This window comes from Eleutherodactylus coqui, chromosome 7, assembly GCF_035609145.1.
Source record: "Eleutherodactylus coqui strain aEleCoq1 chromosome 7, aEleCoq1.hap1, whole genome shotgun sequence".
Lineage (NCBI taxonomy): Eukaryota > Metazoa > Chordata > Amphibia > Anura > Eleutherodactylidae > Eleutherodactylus > Eleutherodactylus coqui.
Genome location: NC_089843.1, coordinates 175,722,207 through 175,741,515, shown reverse-complemented (window position 1 = coordinate 175,741,515; position 19,309 = coordinate 175,722,207). Strand labels below are relative to the sequence as shown.

The 19,309-nt window shown below is 39.0% G+C and overlaps 1 protein-coding gene across 1 annotated transcript in view; it reads left to right on the top strand.

The window, feature by feature from the left end:
• Positions 1-19,309, top strand: part of GRID2 (glutamate ionotropic receptor delta type subunit 2) — a 1,221,843-nt gene that overhangs the window by 871,604 nt on the left and 330,930 nt on the right. The window contains exon 10 of the mRNA XM_066574896.1: positions 2,619-2,816. Coding sequence (XP_066430993.1) covers positions 2,619-2,816 — 198 coding nt within the window. The remainder of the gene's footprint in view (positions 1-2,618; positions 2,817-19,309) is intronic.

The following is a 19,309-nucleotide window of genomic DNA, read 5'->3' as shown; positions in this document are numbered from 1 at the left end:
GACAGCTGTAAAAACAAAGCTGTAAATCAAGTAAGCAATTACTCGCAATAGTGTTAAGTGGATGAATACAAAATTTGGAATATGAGAAGCAATTATCTAATAGTCAAATAATTATTGAGTAAAACATGGTTTCGCATTGTTCTGATTCATGTGCGTATGCAAATAGCATAACAGCTTAGACGCAGACAGAGGGAAATATGAGGCACAATCTTCATAACCAAATAAATTCTTCTTATTACGTAGATTATTAATGCACATCTCTGCAAAAGTAAGAACGCTGAAAACATGATCCTTTAGAAAGATGAACAGCACAGTGAAAACGTGTTTCACCGGTGATTTATCAACAGGCAAATCTCCTTCTGCGCAAGCATACTATATTTCCCTTGTATTCGACAGTGGAGAATGAAATAGGGATCTAAGTTAAATGGGTTGTCTGATTTCAAAAACCTACAGTAATTTCACCCTATTAGGGCATTTTGAGTTAATAGAAGGAATTCTCTCTGCAGGATTTTAATCTCTTATCCACAACGGAGAGTGTTACAAAAGACCTCTCCCGTCTTGTTCTGTAGACAGCACATTGTCTTGAACAGACTCTGCTTAATGCTTCATTTTCCCGGCGGCGACACTGAAGTAAACCAGGTATCCCTACAGACAACAGCTGATTGCTGGAGGCCTCAGTAAGGGGACACTTTGTGATCGGAATAGTCTCAATGGACGCTTCTAGAAAGAAGACATTGTCCAAAGTTAACAACCACTTTACGCTACTTTTTCATATTTGAAGGAAATACATTACATCTTTGCAATAGGAAATTTGTTTGCCAGCAAAGTACTGGCATAGAAAATGTCAAATATTTTACTCATGAATATTCCTCTTCTGGGAAATATTTCACTGTTAGAACAGTGGTCGGTGATTCAGAGCTCCTCTTCATAAAGTCAATGAGGACAGGTGGCAGAAAGAATGCTTATTCATGTTAGCTATGATGGAGCGCTGTATTTGTTCTTTCAAGGTTTTACTAACAAGCAAAGAACAGTGAATATTGGAAAGAGTAGTTTAGTTAGAAAGTAAGCTGTGAGATGATGTAACCAGCTAATCATCTTAATTGCGTTTTTTTATACAGATTAGTATAGGTGGAACCCTTGGACATAGCCACATAAATAAAAACACAGTAAGGGCTCAGTCAGATGAGCAAATTTTAAACACATGTATAGGCATGTTCATTCGGCTGTGATTCGTCAAAACGCTCAGCCAATCAGAGGCAGTGCTTCCAGCTGGCGGGAATCTTTCAATCTCTGTCTAGAAGAACATGAAGAAAAAGAAGAGCAGGGGACCTGGGAAGCGCTTCTAGGTGATGTAAACTTTTTTCTTGCAGCTAGGGCTTATTTTTGGGCTAGGGCTTATATTTCAAGCCCCCCCCCCCCCCAAAATACCTGCGGGGTTGCCTTTATCCCATTGCTTTCAATGGGGTGGCAATAGTGCCAGCCGTATTGAAAGCAGTGGGATAGCATCACGCTTCTCTGCCACAACTTTGGCAGGGGATTCCTTCATCCCTGCGGGGAGACCCCCTCATCACTGAACACTCTGACAGTGCTGTCACAGTGTTTAGTGACGGAGAGACTCCTCACAGAGATGAAGGAATCCCCTGCCTCAGCAGTTATAGCTGTGGAAGGGGAGTGTGATCTTCTCCCTATGTTTTCAGTGGGTCGGCACTGCTGCCGCTGGCCCCATTGACAACAAGGTAAGACCCATGGATGTGACCAGATTAAAAAGGATAAAAAGAAAATGAAACAGCCCAGCACTAAAGCAGAAATATACACAACTTGAAAATATACTTCCCTAGTATATTAGTCAGATCAGTGGAAGGGGCAACTATAGGCATCAGACATATTGTATCTCCATTAATTAGCATACCAAGAAAACACTTCCCAGCGGCCCATGCTGCAAAACTTTAGCTTGTGTAGTTTATAGCAGGAAACTCGGGGCTGACATATGTAATATTTAAAAACAAAAATAAAAGTTCCACCTAATTGTTTTAATTATTCAATTATTTTTGGAGTGCTGACACATAACGTCTTCTGCGCATGCTTCCAAGCCCCTGTCTGTAGGGGCAATCTCTGCGATGTTGTTACTATTGTTAAAAGGATTCCCCTGCAACCACCTGAATGTGGAAACAGAGCTTCTGCACTGGGCAACACAGCACTCAATATGTGTGCAGTGTTTGGGGGTTTGTATGACAGTGAACTTATTTTTTAAGTCTCCTTTGATTTATTTTTAAAATTTTTAACACAATTATATATATATATATATATATATATATATATATACACACACAAAAGTGACAATTTGTTTGTTGTATATTTGTTTCTCTGCTCTTCATAGGCTCCAGCGTGCCTTGGTATATCTCATTCCAACTTGGTACACATACTCTTCGGCGTCAAACCTAAAATGCTAGGGGAGGTTTCAATTATTTTTGCTCATATTTATATAGATAGATGCATGCCCATGCAATGCCAGGTATATAAGCTAGAGAGGGATAAAAAATTCATAGTAAAACTTACTTGAATATAATGCATTTCAATAAATAATAATACTATTCCTGTTATAATTGTCTGTGTTGCAGGAAGAACCATTTGTAATGGTTTTAGAAAATGTACTGGGAAAGCCAAAGAAATACCAAGGATTTTCTATTGATGTCCTCGATGCCTTATCTAATTATTTGGGATTCAAGTATGAGATATACGTTGCCCCAGATCACAAATATGGAAGTCCTCAAGGGGATGGTTCCTGGAACGGCTTAATAGGTGAACTGCTATTTAAGGTAAGTTAAAATATAAGATAATAAAGAAGTATGAACATATACATCATGTTTACACAAGTAATACATGAAACGGATAATACAATGCTAAATTGTACTATTCATACTACATCTATGCAACCAAATACCACACTATTCAACAGTACCAATCCCTGGTGCACACAGACCTTTTTTTTTAATCAAAAATTTTTATTGGTATTTTTATTATAACAATCCACAATATGGTAACGGAAAGAAAAAATGTGTCCAGAGGCCACTGCAATATTAAATAGCTTCAAGTGGCAGAAAGGACCTCTAATAAAAGAACACATGCAAAACAAGTGGAGAGGGAGAGGGAAGAAATAAGGGAAAAGGGGTAAAGGTCGGGGCAAATTTTGAGAAGACCAGATAGGTTGAACAGAGATAGATGAGAGGCTAAGGGTGGAGACCTCAATGAGAGCAGGAGACAAGTAACCAAGGTTGCCATCCCAGAGGCAAAGCACAGCCTAATCGGCGTCCAAAAAGTTTATAATGACTCTCCTGTGAGAGAATACAAGGAGAGTCCAAAGGCCATTTTCAAAATTAGCTTTGTATCCCTCAGGTCTTGTACCAATGAAGCAGGTATTTTAGCTGGCCTTGCATCCTATGCAGCATATCATTGCACACATCACACCCAATTGTAGCAGATTTCAAACAAACATGTAGTTGTGCACGGCACATGCATCTGTTTGTTTTTGCAAGTCTGGAGCTGCCTGTAAATTCGTAGTATACATTCTGTCATTGTGCACAGTGAATGCATTTATTCGATTTCGCAAGTTTGAAGCTGCCGGAAAATGGAAGGTATATAAATTTTCTGCTGTCTGCAGGAGACAATCAGACAAGCAAAATTTCCATATTGGTTTTCCCATGGCCTTTAGAGGTTGTGAGTATGTATATATATATATACCTGCAACCTATTGAGACTATGGGAAAACAAATGTGGATACTTTGTTTGTCTTGTTGTCTCCTACAGAGAACAGAAAGTATATATACCTCAGATTTTCCGGCAGCTCCAGACTTCCAAAATCAAACAAATGCATGCACTGTGCACAATGACACAGTTGGATCTGATTTGTGCAGTGATTTGCTGCGTAGGGTATAGGGCCAGCTAAAATATCTGCCCAGTTAGTACAAAACCTAAAAGTTATGACTCGGTTAAATGTGACATAGACAACACAAAACTTGCGTTAAATTCCCAAGGGAAAAAGAAGGTTACTTGCTGTAATATCTACTTCAACTTTTTAAGCTACTTGCATTATGGCCTTTTAATATGACATAACAAATGTCTTGCTCTCAATTTAAGTATGGGCCAATTAAATGAGCACCTTATTGAATTCTCAAACTCCATCTGATAACATGTAGATAATTGTTTCATCAAACATGAATTGCTGGTTTCCATTCATTTCTTTGGCTTTATCCCTGGAATTGTTAAGATTCAATAGATTTATAGATTTTATACTTTTCCAATTAAAAATCCCTAGTACAGATAGGACTGAAACACTGCTTGACAGGGAAAAATGGCTATTAAAGGGAACCCATCACTACCATCTCACTCCTAAAACAGACTTCACTGTCTGAAAGCAGACGAAAAATTAATGACTTCTAATGCTCTCTCTTTTCCTAATGAGCTCATGTACCTCCACAATTAGATTCCAAAGTTAACCAATGCAGTATGCAAATCAGCAAAGAGGAGTTATCTGGCTAAGAAGATTCAGGGAGATTCATAAGCTGCCGAACTATCCATGCCTCTATTCTCTTGTAAGCAAGTATTTTCTGTGTAACAGGGATGCGATAAGTTGTCTATCAAGGGAAAGGGGACATGGCTAGCTTTGCGCCTCATATAGTAGCATGAGTCCTCTTGACCAGATGATTCTTCTGTCCTGATTTGCACATGATGCAGGATAAGTTTGGAACCTAATTATAGAGCTACATGGGCTCATTAAGAACAGAGAAGACATTAGAAGTCATTACTTTTTCATCCCCCTGACGGATAGTGAAGTTATTATTGGGAGAAAGATGGTGGTGACGGGTTCCCTTTAAAAAGAGAGCAGTGAAAATAATAGACATTTTTACATGCAATAGAGAAGTAGAATTATAGAACATGCAGAAGAACCAAACCCATGAATAATAAATGTTTCAGTAGCTTGGGGAATTTAATGGTGTACCTTGACTGAGTCAATACTAAGTTCATCTGTGGTCCTCCATATTTTCCCTTAAATTAGTTTCAGTCCTGACATATTCTGGATATAACAAATTACATGTAAGAAGAAATAGGTAAAAGAAATCCTTTCTTCAAGTACTATCTAATATTTATTAACTGGAGCAACACGAAATAGAGTTGGAGGCCCAAGGTCACAGTTTCATTTACAAGCAAAAGGTAGATGTGATTAAAAAAAATGCAACATTGAAAGTCACTGTGAAGTGAACAGGGTTGACAAATGGGAGATGGAAAATAGGAAGGTCATGAAAAAATACATCTTCAGAATTAACATTGCCCTTGAAATGGCATAAATCAATAATAACCAGGATTGTCCATATCATCTATCAATTGATCCCCTTAACATGACATATATGAATACTAGTATCGACTTCAACACTGCTGTTGCTGAAATGTATATCAGATTTATAGTCTAGAAATGTTTTTGCCATTAGTATGTCATGCCAAGCCATGCCATTAACAGTTAGGGCATTTTTTTCAATGTCTTTCCTGACAAATCTCATTATCTTAAAGTTTTTAAAGACTTACACTTAGCTCAGTTACATGATAAATACCATTCTTCTTGTCCTTGAACTACTTATAGTTGCTGATAAATCAAGTTATCACCTGCTGTTTCAGTTGCTCCAATATCTGGGTGTGAAGGTACTGTAAAGTTAAAAACCACATTAGTCCATGGAGACAAAACTGCTTTACTTGTTTTTCTTCAGAAATGTGCTCAAATCTTCAATTCTGGATAGTTTTCTTAGTCTATATTTGTTGAAGCGCATGCCATATAATTAATGGTAACGTGCTCTTTATCATATTGATAAATCTGTAAAGAATATACTTTACCGTTAATCAGGGCTTTGGTTGGGGTTCATAGATTTCATCTTAGATATTATTCAGTTTGCTTTGTGTTTAGGATGGCTATAGACAGATGTTTTCTCTTGTGGCCCTTTTTATTGCTGCTGTGCCGACACTAATTGCAGAGATATTGCTACTCTTGCCCTTCTGATGTTCTAGCTGCCTGGAAGCATCATCTGGCTCTAAACCACCCGCTAAGCTGTTGCTAAGCCTGCTGGTATATTGTTAGGCTTCCAGCTCTGAGGTCACTGGGAGCAAGTGTACAGAGTAACGTGTTATGCTCAGTCTGTTAAAATCTGCTCTACCTGATACCATGCATTGCTCTAAGCCTCAGAAAACCTCTTCGAGTAGGACATTAGCTCCACAAGCTATAGATTCTAAGCCACCACCAGTGGAGGCAGAGCCTATGTTTAAACAGGTCTTTAAGCAGGTTTTAGCTACTATTACTGTATGTAAATCGACCCTTATAAGTACAATTGAGGAAGTAAAAGTGGATCTTGGCTTGTTGAGGTGACATATACAAACAATGAGGAAACGGGTGGCCCAGAATGAACATTATATATTCACCATAGATTACCGCACTGCAGATATTCCCTCTGTGTTAACAACGCTTACTGAGTGCAGTGAGTTTCTCCAACAAAAGGTGGGCGACATGGAAAATTGTCTGTACCAAAATAATATTTGTATTGTTGGCATAATTGAGTGATCTGAGAGACATTTTTATTGACTCCTGGCTAAAAGAGACTTACACTAATGCAGTTTTTTTGCATTCCTTCACTGTTGAATCCATTATTTCCCATATTACCATGGGAATAGTTTAGGACCGATATTGACAAAGTTTTTATGTGTATGAATTGATACTCTTTATGGCTTCTTCTGACTCAACTTTTCAGCAAACTATTGAGCTTATAAACAATTCTGGCACCTCTCTGATATTTGGATAACCTGGATTTGAATCTAGATACATGCCTGTATCCCGAAAACTCATTGTCCAGAACAATCGTCCCTATTGCTTGGGCTACAAGTAATAACCAATTTTAAGCACTTATTATTAGTAAAGACTCTCATCTTGCACATAACTGCAGTGCCCTTATTAGCATAATAATAATGAAGATGTTAGCAGTGCAAGCTTTTGATGCTGCTTAAGCATCTTCATCAGGTTAGTATAACAAAATGGGGGAAATTTACTAAGCCTGCTATTTCTTGTGCAAGGCGAGCTGTATACATAAAAGGCACATACCTCTTCATGTAATCAGCACATTCCTGGCTTCTCTGTGCGCTTCCTAAGAAATTAATGCCTGGTCCCGACTAAGGCATACATTCTGGTATAATTTACGGCGGATTCTGTATAAATTATACGTAAATCTGTTCATCTAGGGCAGTCACACACCCTTCTGACAAGCTTCACCCCTTTTCATGGTAAGGCCGGCGCAAGAGAAAGAAAACTCACTGAATTCTTGTGCAAGCAAGGCTTGTGCAAAAATTAGTGCCTTTTTTGAGCCAGAGTGTAAAGCATTTGATAAATGTCCCCCAATATATCAGAAGAAATATGTATACACAAAAGAGCAGAGACATGGCATGATTAATGTGCATTGAAAAATATAAAATAACATGATGAGCTTGGAAAGTAAATCCCTATAATCCACAATCACGAATGCGAGTTCTATTGTCTTTAAATTGATGTTAGTTTAAGAGCCCTGGTGCCCCCACTATTCTTGGGCCACATGTTTCCGATGTTATGATGATGATTATCCGTTCAGTCAAGGCTGACTTTTGGTCACTTTATGGATCAACGTTCTCCATGCTTTCTTATCCTTGAATGCTTCTTTCAGTTCTTCGATGTATTGTATCAGCCTTGATTGTGTCCAGCCAGTGCGTCCTTTTCTTCGTGACCCACTTACTGTGCCGAGCATCAATGTGGTTTCCAGAGAATTGGGTCACATGATATGTCCAAAGTATACGAGACGTTGTTTGGGGATTTTGCCCTCTAGCAATATTTTTGGTTTGATGCACTCTAGGACCATCTTGTTGGTGTCCATTGCCAACTATACGCGGCATTCTTCTCCATCAGATATTATACCCATCCATAAATCCTGCAGGCAGCAGATATGATCCAGGCTCACCTAAACGTTTCTGGTCCTTTAGGTTGAAACACCCTAGTCCTTAAAGGGTTAAGGAGTGTTTCCAAACTTCTGGAATGTACATTTCAATTTCAATAAGGCAGGGGATAAGTGACAAACACTTTTCCAACACCCCCAACCCCAGAGAAAACATCAGGATGTAACAGAAAGCATCCGTCAGATCTACCTTTCTCCTGATGGCAGCTCATCGCTTTGAATCTTGTAGGTCCCACAGACATTAGACTTAGTTCATCTTTGTAAAATCATTCAGATCTACAAACTAACAAATCTAATGTCTAGGGAACAGCTTTAAAATGACATTGTCTCTGACACCAAATCTCATCACAGTTTGAAATTTACTGTCAAAGGCAGGAGATGCGGAGTCAGACCGTCCTGTTACCAAGGTAACTGTGACAACTCCTGGAGCCGTACCGGCAGAGCTCTGGATGGGAGAAGCAGCTAGAAGCTTGTGACAGTGTCACTTTAAACTATCAGTAGCATATTAATGTAGATATACACATTTGTCTATACTGCATATTTCTGCAAACCTGCATCTGTCTAAACCTCTGTATACTTGATGACCCTACATATAGTAAATAAGCCCATACATCGCTGTCCCAGAGTCTCCTAGGACATGGATAAATATTTGTAATGCACATATGCATTTTTATGTCTTAGATTAGGTATTACATTTTCTCAAATGTTTCTGTATCATGCAGCAAATACACCTGTGCTCATTTTATTTCCATCAGCATTTGGTTGTGCCACATATAGATGCCGAAAATACTATCTTTAACTACTTCTGCTTCATGTATATGGAAGATGAATTAATTCCATTTAATTTGACAGGTGAATAGCATAATTTTAGCATTTCATTTTTGCGATAGTATGGATAAAAATTTCATAACAGGTGAAATAACCAAATATATCTTCAGCAGTTCCTACTTTTAGAGCTTATAGTATTAAAGTGAAGGTTTTAAGTGAAAAAAAATGCTATGAAAATTAAAATCTACATCCGTATTAATAATAGTAATATGTTGAATTGCTTGTAACTTCTCTTCATCTTTATGTGCAGGATGTAATATTTAGATCTTTTCTTGATCTGTATCATAAAATCATTCATTTGCATATAATTCCAGTCCATCTCAGTTAAGCTTCTAAATGGCATTCAAGTACATGGATAACTGAATACACAGACACTGTACAATGTCTAAGTGAAAGCCTATGGATCAGCATTAGAGTACATTCAGATGGCAGAGATCTATGTAAAAAGATATCAGATTTTTGATTTGTCATGAATTCCGTGCAGATATCAGATTTGGCTTGTAATCCACATGAAATAAACGGCATGCCCCTTTTCTTCATGAGGTTTCTGTGACATGAATTACAAAATCCATAGCAGAAAAGGTTGTGTCATATGAACTACAGCATGGATTCCAGTTGAGAACAATTGGAGAGAGAATTCATGCAGATATCACATTGATTTCAGTACAATCCACACAGATTTTGCACTGAAATCCACATGAAAATCTAGAGTGTGAGCATAACCTTAGGCAGCACCCTGATGAGCTATGAGAGCCTTTCAGGGATGCCGTGACACCAGGGGAGGATTGGCCATTGAGTCCACCAAAATCCTGGTTGGGCCGGTTATGTCCTGCGGTTGCCCACAACTTCCACTGCAGTACCAGCTGCTACAGGCATTCCCCAGTTTACTAGGTAGCTGGGTGAGGCTACAAAGTAAAGTTTTCACCTGCTCCGATCCTGCCTGACTTCCGGTTGCATGGCCATGTGGTATGTGTCCTCTATGGCCAATTGGACACAGCAGTCATGTGTGACCGTGTAACCTGGAAGTCATGAAGGACTGAACTGGAATTAAGGTCACATCATAAGAGGGTCCGGGGGAGCAGTATTGCTGATGAGGACAAAAATGGGGAAAGATTTTACTGATAGAGGGCTACAAGGGGCAACATTATTACTGATGGGGCAACAAGAGGGATCATTTTTACTGCTGGGGGTAACAATGGGGAGTGTTTTTACTAATAGAGGGCTATGTGGTGATAAAGCAGATTATTATTACTGAAAGTGGAAACAAAAGGCAGTATTATTAATGATGGGGCAACAGGGGGCAGCATTAATAATAATGGGGTAACAATGGGTGTATTATTAATGATAGGGAAACAAAGGGAGCAATTAGACTTGCTAAATTTCCACATTGAATTTGGCCTGTGGATTGGATTTTTTAATCTGCAGAAGATACATTTCTGCTGTGAATTTTCACTAGAAACTAAATTAGGGAACCTCTGTGGTAATGAATACAATTGATGGTGTAACTCAGTATAGGGCAGTATATAAAAAAGGAACAAGCTCTTGTGTATTCATCTCTTGATCAACTTTGATACGACGTAAAAATCATTTTGTTTAGATCAAGGGTGATGGGAATTATAAACATTGCTTATACTTTTTTTATTTACTCACACTTTGACAAAAAATTTGGGTAATCCTTGTATGTTGTAGCAAGTTAACTCTTCAATTCTCCGCAAATTGTGAACATGTACAGCTTGTGTCTCAGCAGCCTGAATGTACCTGGAGTAGAGCAAGTAATCATCTTGAATATATATATATATATATATATATATATATCGCTTCTCATTTTTGAAACCATGCTGTATGTCATGTGTCATAAATATAACATAAAAGACCCTTCAAAGTTTTACTACTGCTTTGTTGTTTAGGAACATTTTCTAGATTTCAGTGACAGAACTGCAACCACATTTTTATCTGTCAGCTTTCTTCACAGGGAGCTGCCTTGTGAAATGGTGGTTAGAAAAATCCATCTGAAAGGATTGAAGCCATATTTACTTACATACTTGGTCTGCAATGTGTAAAATATGTGATGTCGCACAACGTCTGCTGCTTTCACATTGAACCTTCAATTTATTTTGTGTTCTGCATGGAGAGAAGATGGCAATAAGCAAACAAATATTTTGGGAGGGCAAGGAATATTATGTCAATGCCTAAATATTTACAACCTAAAACCATTAATGATATTATCCCCTATTTTAGGGGTTGTTTTTTTAGCAATTCTTCCAAAAAATGAATCAATAAATTATATGGACCACAAAATAGTAACAATAAAAACTTCAACTCATCTTGCAAAAAAAGCAAGCCCTCACATGGCTGCACTGATGGCGAAACTCAGAAAGTTATGGCTGTCGAAATGCAGCAAAACAAAAATGATTCTTATTTTAACCATAAACCATGTATTTATTGTGTCATTACTGTAGTTTATCGTGTTAAACACATGAAGTGAGCAAATCCACCCCTGCCACCTTCAATGTTTGTCCCTGTGCTTTGTTAATAGTTTTTACTGGACATTGCAACTATTTAAACTACAAGGAAATATCTCTAGGGGTAATTAGTTATTTTTGGTATCAAGACCTTTTTTCTTGTACCTCGAACCAGTAAAAACAGTTGCTTTTGCAAGGTTGTTTAGCAGGCTGTTAACTTGCAGATGGATGCCATTGCTAAATTTGAATGGATTTATATTGCTTAGTAAAAAATTATTGGAGCTTGAACTCTTGTCACATTTGTAGGGTCATTGCAATGTTGGTTCTGTCTCCTTCAGAATAACATGGTGTACTTTACCGCTAGAGAGGGTATAGGATACTTGCAAGTACTGAGAGTTGCGGGTTTCTCCATCAGCAGTGAGACATATGTCTTCACTTCAGAAGACCTTTCAGCACACTGGGAGGTGTGCCTTTCCCCATCAGCACTGAGGCATAGTTTCCTTACCTCAGAAGACTCTTCAGCACACTGGGAGGTGTACCTTTTTCCATCAACACTGAGGCAGAAGTTCCCTCCCCTCAAAGACTCTTCAGCTCACTGGGAGGTGTGCCTTTCCCCATCAGCACTGAGGCATACTTTCCTTACCTCAGAAGACTCTTTAGCACACTGGGAGGTGTTCACCATCAACACCATCAACACTGAGGCAGAAGTTCCCTCCCCTCAAAGACTCTTCAGCACGCTGGAAGGGATTAATTTCTCTATCAACAATTATACAAATCTCTGTCTGTTGTGTTAATTCAAGATATCTAAGTGTGGTGTCTGAATCTACCTGAGGATAGCCAGTCCTCCCTATGTAGAGAAGATTCAGTTACTCTCTGAGATTGAATTACATCTTGCAAAAGATGCACTTTCCTTTGGAAGCTGCTTTCATTTTGTTTATGTCAGCACATCCTTTTGGCAGTGAGTATATATTGACTAAATAAAAGATTTTGTGCATTGAAGCATTATCAGTAAAAAAGAAAAAAACAAATATCAGTCAAAAGTAGAATTATTCAAATAAAGGCAATTAATGGGCAAAATTAACCCCACAGTGTGAAAAATAAACTTTGCCTATGAACTTAATTGACAGTCCAATGTCACCCATTGACAGTGAATGGTGGGGAGTGGGACCACTAACTTGACAGATTCACAGCACCCGGAGACAGATTTTAGATAGACCACATATGGGTGTATGGGCTTGACTATGAAGAAAAGTGGCAATAAAGTCAGCAGTGTTGTGCCTGCAAAGCTGTTCAGTCAGCCCTGCTGATATACAACATAATGGGTCCTCTTTAAATGGGTTGGCCCCAAACAACATTTATCACCTATTCAGAAGATAGGTGATAAGTTTCTGCTCACTGGTCTGAACTCTAGGACTCCCACTGATCACAGTAATGGGGGTGTTGAGTTCCTTTTTTGAAAGGAAAGGTTGTTATACATATGTACTGCCCCAATCACTGTACATAGGACTGACAGAGATAGCTATTTCATGAATGTAAAGATGGAACACATAAATCTCTAATCTTCGAAAGGTATTTTAACAAAAATTATTATTTTTGAAAAGAACCTGTCACGTACCCACAGCACCATAAAGTAAGTTATGCTGCTTTTAGGGAATGTGACAGGGAGCCGGGTGATGTATTTTCTATACTCACTCACTCCTGAGATCCAGCGCTGTCACCTGGTATGGATCATGCGGTGGATGAAAACCTGACTCTTTTCAGCTTCTCATGCTTGCTCTCTCCATAGACTTGTATAGCACAAGCACACGGGAATCTGAAAAAAAAAGTCAGATTTTCGAGCACCATGTGATCTTCGATAGATGAAAATGCTGGATTGTGGAAGTGGGTGAGTAGAATAAATACATCATACAGCTCCCTGTCACATCCCCTAACAACACCATAATTTAGTTTATGGTGGTGTCGACACGTGACAGGTTCGCTTTAAGCAGAACAGGGAATAGTTCAGGCAAATCATCATTATCATTGATTTGTAGTAGAACAATCCAGTTTTACAAGCACTTGCTCATTGCAAGACTAACTTTACAAATACACTCTTTGTAAAAAAAAATTAAGCACCTATATGGAGTTGTCGTTTTGCTACAAAACTCAGCATGCAGTTCCATCTCAGACAGATACGCAAATGATTGCAGTTGTGGTGTGATTACATGAACAGACTTATTACCTGAGGCCCTAAAAGTGGTTTTACTGTTGGGCAATAAAAAAAGGCTCTCAGAGGCTCCTTGTGTACAGTGGACCTCTTTTTCCACTATAAAGCTTCTTGACCACTAGACATGCCTCTACGACCCAAATGAAGGGATTTCACCCAGTTAACAATGTTTGAGAGTAGGTACATTATTGCAATTCGAGAAGCTGGATTGTTGTATTTAATTGCGCACTTCCTGGGCCATTTTGACCAAATTGTTAGGAGATGTTGGGAATTGTAGATGCATGTTCTCACACATACAAGATGACTGAGTTCAGGATACCCTCAACAAAACAGCAGTAAAAAGGATCATCTGACAAGCACCAGCAGCTCCAACTATTTCATTGTCTACCATCTACAGACAGGTGGCGCCATTGTTACAGCCCTTGTGTCTGTTGGAACCATTTCCAGGTGCTTGGCTGAAGGATATTTTGCCTTTGACACCCACCTATTGTCATCTGCGCTTGCACTGGTGTTGTGAATGACAAACCGGACAGCAGTTGAGTGTATTACCAAGTTGTTTTCAGTGACAAATCTAGGTTTATTTTGGACGTTCATGGCAGCTATAGTTGTGTTCAGAGAACTAGGGGTGAGCGCTTCAATCCTACCTTTGCTGTGGAGCAGCACACTGCCCCCACTGTAGGTGTGATAGGGGGTAATCACATGCAACAGTCATAGTAGTGGTATGAGGGACAATTACAGGTCAGTGATATGTTCAGGACATCCCTTAGCCAAATGTTTTGCTTCTCATGGCAGCTTCCAAGAGGTATTTTCCAGAAGGATAATGCTTGACCGCACACAGTAAGGAATGCCTTCTCCACATGAATGCATCCTTAACCTTGCCACACTTTCACGACCTGCCCAGTTGCCAGAATTATAGCCAGTAGAAGATATATAGGACCATCTGGAGTGCCAACGTCAACAGCCTATGATTTTTCATGATCTAGAAGCTCAGTTACAGCAAAAGTGGACCAATTCAAGTGTTCAGTTTTTAGCAATAAATGAGCCTTTTGCTTAGTTACTGTAATTACTTACTTATATCAACCTTACAATCACACATATAAAGTTTCATTCAATTTCAACAATTTCTGCTAGGTGCTTTATTTTTTTCGACAATGAGTGTACTTTGCTGTAATGTTTTGGATCCAAGTTTCAGTTCTTTTATACTATATAGTTTGAGTGATGATGACCTCTTTACAGCATTGTGGAACATGTTGGTACTCCAACAATGAATCTGGGTAACTGAAAACCTGAGGACCTCTAAAGTAAACTTTGCACATAAATTGAAAAAAAGAATCACATAACTCAGTATCCCATTTTGCTTATGACTTAGGCTGCGCTAATAAGAGTTCAGTAAGATATAATATGAGCGATGAATATGAAGGACATTGCAATGGCTTCTCTTTAATCCAGCTACGTATGAGCCACAGGAAAAAGCTGTGGCTCAGAAATAAATAAAAGCTTTGCAGGAGATCATGGTAAGGTCATAAGAAAACCTGGAAAATGAATCAAATCTAGTCTGAGATCTTTTCTTTACTTTTTCCTCATTTTAAAAGCTCTATGGTGTTATGTTTCAGTGTTTTCTGTTCCCTGATGGGTTCCCTGTTTCTGACCTGGTTCTACTCTTACATTCAAGCTATCTTTGATTTTCGCTCCAGCTGTCTCTAAGTTCCAGCTAATATGCCTCGTCGGTCTGTAAAAACCGCTCCAGTGTGCAAGTCACTGTTGCCTGTCAGCAGTTGATATGCCTCATCATTCCATGACTGCCACTCCCAAGTGTTATATGAGCTCCTTCTCTCTGAAATATTCCACTACATCTATGTTTATGTTCATATGCCTCACCACTATGCAAGTGCCATGCCAGTTTCAATTAATACCTTCTGCCCTACTCTTCTCCGGTTGCCTCTATGTTCTGGCTTATATGATACATCAAACCAATAATGGCACTCCAATGTGCCAGACACTGTTGTCTGCCAAATTTTGCTCCAGCTGTCTTGTTGGTTCCCTGAACATTGATCCTCTCACTTTGCTCCTATGTTTACTTCTGCGGAGACTGCCCTTGTCCTATAAACTTTTATATTTCTCAAAGTAGAAACAGTAATTTGGCAAAGAAGGCACTCTAGATGACACATCAGAAGGTCAGAGATAGATGCGCATAAGTGCACAGATGATATTGGAGCTTGCTTGTTCATCAAACTCTGGTGCTTCTTTGAAAAAAAGGGTGCAGCTCTCATCCATAAAAATGAAATGACGGTCCAGCACTTTTGATATCCATAAAACCCTAAACTTTTATTTCATCCCAGTTAATAAAAAGCTGAAGTAGATAGTAGATATAGGAACAAAGTGACATGTTTCAGACCAGCTCCTGTAGCCTTTATGGCCCTTTTACATGGGATGAGAATCTCTGATGCAATCACCAGCTTGTTCGCACTCGTGCAGCGTGTTTAGACTGCAAGATTTGCGTTGAGACATGTGCCGTTCTCCATTACTAATTGTTCAGTGTTTCACATTCCTATATGAAACACTGAACAATCAGTGTTTAAATTACATGACAAACGCCCCAAGTCAGTGCTATTTTTTATGCCAGCTGAAGCTAAATGACCAAGAGCCGTCACAATTCCCATTCGTCGTACAGTCGTTGGCTTGCATTTAAACTCAATGATTACACTGTGCAAAAACCTTTTACAAAACTTTCATAACAGAAAGTAATTGATATGTTTCTGTAATGTTAACCCCTTAGTGACGGAGCTTTTTTGCTTTTTTCCATTTTTGTTTTTTCCTACTCCCTTTTAAAAAATCGTAGCTCCTTTATTTATCCATCGATGTCACTGTATGAGGGCTTGTTTTTTGCGGGATGAGTTGTATTTTTCAATGGCACTATTTATTGTACCATATAATTTACTGAAAAACTTAAAAAAAAATTCTAAGCAGAGAGAAATGGAAAAAACAACAACATTCCACCATCTTTCGGTGCGTCCTGTTTCTACTGCGCACAAACTGCAACAAAAATGACCTGATATTTTTATTATATGGGTCAGTATGATTACTATGATACCAAACTTATATAGTATTGTTTTTGCTGTAGTACTTGTATTCTTTTTTTTAAAGATATTTAATTTTTTTCAATTATTTTCTGCGGTCATTTTGTGCGCACGATAACTTTTTTATTTTTCCGTTGATGTAGTTAAGCAAGGGCTCATTTTTTGCAGGATGTCCTGTAGTTTCCGATAGTATCAATTTGGAATACATACGACTTTTTGATGCATTTCTGGCGTTCACCATGCAGAAAAAATAATGCACTACTTTGATAGATCGGACTTTTACGGATGCGGATATATCAAATACATATTTTTATTGTATGATTTTGATTTTTTAATAATAGATATGGCAAAAGGGGGGTGATTTAAACTTTTATAACTTTTTTTTTTTTAACAATTAAAAAAACTTTATTGATTTTTTTTTACTTTACTTTGAAGTACCCCTGGGGGACTTTAACATGCGATGCTTTGATCGCTCCTGCAGTATGACATAATGCTATAGCATTACGTCATACTGATTTTTGGCAGGCAGTCTATCAAGCCACCCTGTGTGGATGGCTTGATAGGCAGTCTGTTAAGGCAGCCCTGGGGCCATTCATTAGGCCCCCGGCTGCCATGACACCTGCACGGCTCCCTTGATCTCACCGCGGGGGGGGCCGTGCGGGACCCCGAACAGCGTTCGGGGGATTTAAATGCCGCTGTCAGAATTGACAGCGGCATTTAAAGGGTTAATAGCCGCGATCAGCCGAACGGCCGATCGCGGCTATTGCCCACGGGTGTCAGCTGTAATAAACAGCTGACGCCCGAGCTGTATGGAGGGAGATAGCGGCGCTACCTCCCTCCATACACGTCCTGCAACAGCAGGACGTAGTTTTACGATAGCGCCGTCACTAAGGGGTTAAACTTGCTGATTACACTGGTAAAATTGAATAATAGCAGCACGTCTCATTTTCAAGTTATGAACCATTTCATTTATTTAAGATGATAACAGTTTGGATGTGCCGTAATATTACTATTCCACAGTTTTTGTTGGAAAATGACACTTGGATCTTGACTTGCTTCTGTAAGAAACATTACATTCCCTCTGTAAGAACCAGTCGCCCATCATATTTGGACTGTACTTCCCTTTGTAACAGTCTTCAGTGACTGAGATGTCTTGTGTGCATAACACACCATGAATAGACACATTGGCTTCAATAGGTTCGTTCATATAAGCATATTGTTTTGGACGATGTACAATCGTGTGAAAAAATACACAGCATGACCTTGTTGGGGGTGTATTACACACTGCAATAAGCCGTTGAAGTGAATGGGCGGGCACACATACACAGTGAGTATGCAAGAAACCTGCTTATTCACACTCCATTTCAATGAGCCTGTCTGCGTTCTTGTTTGCATGTGTAAATATGCAGTGTGTTTGTGCACTTAGAAACACACCAGAGCAGGCGAAAAAGGTGGGCGTAAGTGATTTTTGGTCATGCAAATGCCTATCGTATTTGGACAACTGAAATGTGCTTACGTCAATGGGAATGAGCCCCAATAGTGACCCCCATAGTGGCCCCAGTAGTAACAGTGTCCCCTATAGTGGCCCAGTAGTAACAGTGTTCCCCATATTGGCTCGAGTAGTAATAGTAGTCCTAGGGATGCTGCCCAGCCAGAGGCTAATAGCAAGCCTCCCATTGGATCAGGAATAGGTGATCTGGAGTCATGAGGCACAGGTTTTATTGCAGAAGGTTTATCAGGATACAGAATCTTTCTGTTTACTTGAGAAATCTTTGGTATTTGTCATGCAGAAACAACAGTCAGTATGGTCAGTATTGGAATTGGTGAATCAAATTCTACTCTTGCCTTTCAGCCCCTGTGTGAGATGAGTGGTACATGACACACAGATGATGTGTGGTGCCACTTCTTATCTTGGTCACCAAGCTTTATTCTGAAATGCTTGCGATGGGCACACTTTACAAAGCATGTATTTTTCCTCCGCTGTGTCTTTGTTGTGAACTGTCTGCAGACATATCAGATATTGTCTGGGTTACTCAGACATCTGAGCCATTCAGCCATATTGTTATTACATTTTGAAAAATAGTCCCAGTCTAGCCAATGACCTGTAAAAACACAGTTCATTACTTACTGGTGGATGAGCCGCAGCATTTCTGCCATGTGGAAACATACCCTATATGTTACATAAACCTACCCGTATAGTGTTCCGTCAGCACGCGGTGTATAACAGTGATTGTGAAATAGTTGGAAAATCACTTTTGTTATTCTTTCTATTAAGAAAGGTTAGTGGCCAGCCGACTGGATCAATGGCATAGGCAGATTTCCAAAAAAAAAGTACAACAGCAATTGGATTACATTATTCCCCATAACTGGAAAATCTTATGTAGCAGAAAAAACAGATATCATATTTGAATTCAGCACACTAAAGTTACTATAAGCCACCTATGTGCTTATCTGTTACAAAAGTTGTGTTGCACAATGTTATCATTCAGTTTTGCTCATTTGAATGATTTTCCGAACAATAACACTGGTCAACAAAGCAAAAAGTTTTTACTATATCTGTTTGAAAACAGGTTAATTAAATTAGTTTTGGGGTGCTGAATTCAGTGGAAGAATTGGATTCTATTTATCACATCACATTTCTGAGATACATAGCACTATTACATAGACAATAATACGGTGTTGCCAAATATTGTCTGGTTTCAAATACAAGAAAAAAACAAAAAAAAG